The sequence below is a fragment of the Notechis scutatus genome, chromosome 4 (assembly GCF_049901735.1).
Source record: "Notechis scutatus isolate UNSWTSFEM ecotype Mainland chromosome 4, rNotScu1.2, whole genome shotgun sequence".
NCBI classification, from domain to species: Eukaryota; Metazoa; Chordata; class Lepidosauria; order Squamata; family Elapidae; genus Notechis; species Notechis scutatus.
Window position 1 is genome coordinate 8,358,329 of NC_142012.1, and position 6,298 is coordinate 8,364,626.

General features: G+C 39.2%; 1 protein-coding gene across 1 annotated transcript; it reads left to right on the forward strand.

Moving 5' to 3' along the window:
• Positions 1-3,463: 3,463 nt before the first annotated feature.
• LOC113417921 (ferritin heavy chain A-like) lies at positions 3,464-5,227 on the forward strand. The gene is made up of 4 exons (XM_026676537.2): positions 3,464-3,601; positions 4,296-4,442; positions 4,568-4,693; positions 5,032-5,227. The coding sequence occupies exons 1-4, from the start codon at positions 3,497-3,499 to the stop codon at positions 5,185-5,187; spliced, it is 534 nt and encodes a 177-aa protein (XP_026532322.1). The 5' UTR covers positions 3,464-3,496; the 3' UTR covers positions 5,188-5,227.
• The last annotated feature ends 1,071 nt before the right edge of the window (positions 5,228-6,298 follow it).

A 6,298-nucleotide genomic window follows, 5' to 3' on the forward strand; every position in this document is an offset into this window, starting at 1 on the left:
CAGCTGTTCCTGTTATTAAAGTATTTAAAGTGGATATATCCCAAGGGCCTTCAAACTTGGCAAGTTTAAGACTTGTGGACTTCAACTTCCAGAATTCCTCAGCTAACGTGACTAGGGGAGGAATTCTGGGAAGTTGAAGTCCACAAGTCTTAAAGCTAACAAGTTTGAAGACCCCCTGATATATCCAGTGGTGGAATTCCACATCTTTTTCCTACCAGTTCTATGGGAGAGTGCTTCACGCGTGCAACATTTAAAAAACCGCCCTTTGTGTCAACGCTAGTGAGGTGAGCTATTTTTTAGCTCAGCTGAGGCGCAGCAGAGTGGATTGCTGTGCGAATCAACTAAGCTAAAAAACAAGGAAATATAGGACAAGAAAGGGTGGGGGAAGGTGGACGGGTCCAGCCAGAGGTGGTATTTGCTGGTTCTCCAAACTAATCAAAATTTCCACTAGCGGTATGCCAGAACCGATCCAAACTGGCTGAATACCACCTCTGGATATATCATATAAGACAATCTTCTCCACTACAATCTTCTTCCACTACAAAGTCAGGAAAACCCAACTATTAACAATTGTGTTGCAGCATGCGAGTTTATAAGGAATGTAAAATAAAAACTCAAGCCCTTTTGTAGCTTTCATACCACAAAGGTGTGATGTTGGTCCATGTTTGCTTACTTGGCGGTGACTTTAGTTACAACAAGAGGGAGACTTTTTAAGCAAAAACAGGAGTATGGGGACATCTTAAACAATAAATAACAAAGTTTCAGTCTTTCATGTGTCCCAAGAATCTTTATTGTTTTTGCACAATTTTAGTGACTGCTGTATGAGATAGATATCCTCATGTATCTTCCATTTGATTACAAATTAGGTTAAGGTTAAAGCTACATAGGTGCCATTGTCTTGCATTATTTCGTTAGCAAGTGCCAATACTTGGCCCAACTTGTCTGGATGTGAAGCTAGGCTTTTGTTGGAAGATCACATGCAAATTCCAGAGCTGGGAAATTTAAAAATAAATAAATCCTAGAATCTGGAGAAAATTCATGGTCATTCCCATGTAGTCAAGAGTCAAGCTTCAAGTTCTTCTTTAATTCTAGGTTTCCAAACAAGGTTTGTGTAATTATCAGGTTATCTTACTCAGGCATTGCTCTAGCCTTGAGTGTCTCTGTCTTCAACATATTATACCAGTTACGTTAATTAATTTGAAATTTGTACTTTCTCGTATTCCATCTCTAAGCTGATCTATCATGCACACTGTGGTAGGCAGTGCTTTGCTTTACCATGGTTTGCTGAGAAAGCTACAACTGACTGGATTAACTTAATACTAAATTACTAAGTGTCATTTTCAAATCACTACTCTCTGAGCCCAAATCAAAGCAGCCACCTTTTACAGTGAAGTGTAGGGTTCACATGACTGTGAAAAACATGAGTAGGTCAGCCACAATGTGTTGTGTAAATACAACCAGATTCAACCCAGTGATGCATTTAGCCCAAAGTTGTCTTTTTTTTTTAAGTTGAGTTCACACAGCTATAACATGGTTATGTTGGTTTAAGCCTCCTTGCATAAATTATGACTTATAAATTAGGTTTTAACCCCTTTGGGTTTTATTTGGCAAACCATGGATAAGCCATAGTTTAGGGCCTCTGTGATGTATGGACAGAGCAACTAAATGATTGCAGAGAAGTTCACTTCTATAGACTGTAATGTTGATTATATATTGTTAGTGACTTATGTCAAAGAAAGCTATATTCACTCAACTGGTCAAATTGTTTACTGTAATCCTCACATTCTCATGAATGCACAGTTAGCTGAGTTTACATATTACAACATAAACTCTTTTTTAGGGGAAAAAACCCACTGCCACTTGGACTATTGTATTCAGGTTTGGTCAACACAATATTAAAAGGATATTGAGACTCTAGAAAGAATACAGAGAAGAGCAATAAAAAAAACAATTAAGGGATTGGAGGCTAAAACAAAGAAGGATTGCAAGAACTGGGTATATCTAGTCTAATGAAAAGAAGGACTAGGGGTGACATGATAGCAGTGTTCCAATATCTAAGGAGCTGCCACAAAGAAGAGGGAGTCAAACTATTCTCCAAAGCACCTGAGGGTAAGATAAGAAACAATGGATGAAACTAATCAAGGAGAGAAGCAACCTTGAAGTAAGGAGACATTTCATAACAGTGAGAGCAATCAATCAATGGAGCAGCTTGCCTTTAGAAGTTGTGGATATTCCATCACTAGAAGCTTTTAAGAAGAGACTGCACATCCATTTGTCTGAGGTGGCATAGAGTCCCCTACCTAAAGGGGTTGGACTAGAAGACCTCCAAGATCCCTTCTAACTCTGTTATGGTTTACACAACACTAACCCATATTATGATTTAACATTCTGTGTGGTTAAGGAGACAACAGGAGCCAAGTCTGATCTCCAAGCCTAATGTAGTCTTCACAAGTCTATGAACCTGGGACTACAGTTTCCAGAATTCCCTGCTAATATACAGTCAACCTCTCTGGAGGATAGCAGGGGAAACTGTTATGGAACCAGACTGACATTCATAACTGAATAAGGTGTAACATACAAGCAATAAGCCTAGCTACCTTGAAAACTACATCCACAACATGTGATTCCTACAGGTTCTACAGCGCTGTATATTTGGTCTGTTACTCCAGGTTCAACTCAGTCCTTTTCCTATTTGTTAAAGCTGTGCTCATCTAGCACACTTACCCACAAGACTAATCCTGATTTTTTTTTTTTAAATCAAATTATACCTCAGCTTGCTGTGTAAATTAGGTCATCACAGCAGGCTAATTTCTCCTTCAGTTTTACACATATGAGCCCAGCTACTTTATGAAGCACGATTTGGTCATAAAGCTTTTTCTGTGGCCTGCTAGAATTTTGGCTTAGCTACTTGATGATTGTAAATTGTGGTTTATGGTGTAGCCTGTGATGCAAACCCTGAATAAAACTTTATACATGCTCAGCTGGGAAACAAGGGTGATGGCTCCCACAAACATAGACTTTTCTTCCCCCAATTCCTGAATTTGCAAAGCTATGATGAAAGGGAAACAGCTGCAGGACTAAGTAAATTGTTTAAACGTTCTTAGACAAGGGGCAATCTTTACCAACTGTTCACTCCCCAGCAACAATTCTAATTAATTCTTTAAAAAAAAAACACCCCTATTTTGCTGAGTCATCCTCCCTCCCTCAAAGCTAATTGTGAGTTGAGGAACAAATGGTTTTCTATTGGATATATCATCACCTAAGGCCTTCACCAAATCAGGAGCTGCACCTGGACCCAGGAGTCTGCCAAGTTTCTATTGGTCCTCATCAGCCCATCCCTAAATCCGATTGGTCAGTTGGTCCTGGAGATGCTTGCTATTGGCCAATGTTACTGCTAATTGGTTCCCCACCTCTATATATTGTATATAAGGCCAAGTGGGTGTTCTCTTTTTCCACCCATTGACCCTCTGAACTTTAGGAAGAACCTCTTCTTCTCATGATGACTTCTCAAATCCGTCAGAACTACCATGCTGAATGTGAGGCTGCTGTAAACCATTTGGTGAACATTGAGCTCCATGCTAGCTATGTCTACTTGTCCTTGGTAAGTTACTCTGAATTTACTTTCAGTAGGAAATGTTTGCTTCTTGTTTATTGACTTGGGCAAGCTCAGGCTTTAGCTTTTTTTAAACTGGAAGGCTTAGTTGTAATGTACCTCTATTAAGTCTTAATGGTGGAGAAATAATACACTCCAATGCTCATTTAGCTCTTGGAGCCTCTGGGTCTTTGCAACTGAGTCTGAAGTAAGTCACATTTGAGAAACAAGGTACTTTGAAGTGTTTCTGGGTACTTAAGTGATTTACAGAGAAATGCCTTCAATGAACATAAAACTGCTATAATAAACTATAGAAGCAACTCCTACATTTATAGTGAACAGTAATTAGGTCTGTTAAATTATGGTGTGATTGCAATGGAATTAATAACCTGAGAGTAATGTAGTAATTTAACAGGAAAAGACTCTTAAAAGTATGAAAATATTGGATCTGTTATGTAGCAGTAAGCCTACCATTTGTCAATTCTACTTAGCAGTATATCAGCAATTTACAACTTGCCTTGGGAAGCTATTCAGCTGTTTCTTTCAATAGTGTGTGAATATACACCCCCACAAGCAATTGATAAAAGCTTAATTTGTAGAGTCTATTTTAGATTTTTTGGAAGTATGTATTTTGGAAACTTTAGTAAGTTTAGATAACTTGTAAAAATTATCTACTAATGTGTTCTTTCTGGTTCCTTCCTAGGCCTATCACTTTGACCGTGATGATGTAGCCTTGAGCCATCTGGCCAAGTTCTTGAAGGAACAATCCCAGGAAGAGAGACAACATGCTGACAAGTTTCTGAAATACCAAAACAAGCGAGGAGGACGTATTGTGTTGCAGGATATCAAGGTGAGAAAACAAAGCCCCTGGGAGGAGTTTCATGAAAGGGATAGAAGGGGTAGTAGAATAAGCTCTGTGATAGTAAGGTTTCCATGGATGTACCTAACCACAAAACCTGTTTTTTTAATACACAGAAGCCAGAGAAAGATGAATGGGGCAACAGTTTAGATGCTTTGGAACATGCTCTGCAGCTGGAGAAAGAGGTCAACCAGGCTTTGCTGGATCTGCACAAGCTGGCAACTGAGAAAGTAGACCCTCATGTAAGTATAAACTGAGGCAACAGGGAAAGATAGAAAGATAGGCAAGACCAAAGCTGGCTTTGGAAGACTTCTCCATTTACTTTTAAAGGAAAAACTTAAGTAGGCATGGTTTTACATGCATCTAGAATGCTACTGCTCTTGAAGGGCCTGTGTCTTCATGGTTTTTTAGGCCCAGATAGCTTAACTATATTAGCTGTAGATGCTTTACTTCCTAAAAAGGAAGGTCCTGTGTGGCTTTTGTCTCTGGACTTTTCTTAGAAGTGAACATGGAAGCTAGTTTTGAAGGTTTGTAGATGTTCTCCTAAACCTAACAAACTTACCTTTGTGTCCCCCCTCAGCTCTCTGACTTTCTGGAGAATGAATTCCTGGAAGAACAAGTGAAGGCCATCAAGCTCCTGGGAGACCACTGTACCAATTTGAAGCGCCTGGGGCTGCCCCAGAATGGCATGGGAGAATACCTCTTTGACAAGCTCACCTTAAGCGAGAGCAGCTAAACCTTGTCCTGTTGATTTATGCAGTTTATCTTGGCAAAAATAATAATAAATAAACGATTTGCATTGTGTGAATGTGTTTGTTTAATCATACAGAAAACTTACTCATGCTGGTTTCTAGATTAGCCACGATTGAGCTTAGAGTTAAGTAATCAAAACTCATTGTTGTAGGCCTTGATAAAGGGGGCTGAACTCTGGGGAGTTACAAGAAAAAAGTAGGGCTGTTCTTAAACAGGGATTCTTAAACACAGCCATAGTAGCTTTAACCCCCTAAAGGGAAATCAGTAAATGGGGAATGTAGGGTTAACCTATTGTAGGAATGGTCATGCTCTAGCTTTTGTTGAGTCACCACCTGTTGTCCCAAAATGCTTTTTCAAGAAGCAACTGGACTTTATTTTTCCTTGATGTTTCATTTCTCATCCAAGCAGCTTCAGTTCAGCTTCTTGGATGATAAGTGAAACATCTTCAAAGAAAAGCCCCAATTTACTCTTGAAAAGGCACTTTTGAGACAATTATGACCTGAATGACTCAATCTCCCATAATGACTCAATCTCCCATAGACGTCATGTTCTGTTTAAATGAATGAACATCTTTGTCAGTTCCTCATTCTTCAGCTATATTGGCTTAGTTTGGCAGTTTGTCTTTTACCTATAATCCTGGTATAATACACTATTCAGGCACTAGAACTATTTATGAGGTGTCTAGCTTAGCACAATGAGGAAAGGAAGACTATTCCTGGAACAAACTCAAGCATTCTTAAACTAAGATTCCTGAACTATGTGTTCCCCAGATGTTAAATTTCAGTGCCAACAATTCTAATCTATGATATATCTTGGAGTTGAAACCCAACAGATGGGATGATGAAAAGTATTTTCTCTCTTGAGCAAGGCATCGCATGAAAGTATTTCTCCACCTTTTGCTATAAGTCAGGGGTCGAAACCTATGGCCCCTTTATAACTTGTGGATTTCAACTCCCAGAAGCCAGCTCAGGAATTCTGGGAGCTCAAGTTCACAAGTCATAAAGGGACCATAATTCCCCATTTATGGGAAAGTTTTGAGTTTAACACAAGTCATTGGTTCCATCGCCTGGTTCCTCATAGTATTAGGAAGTTAT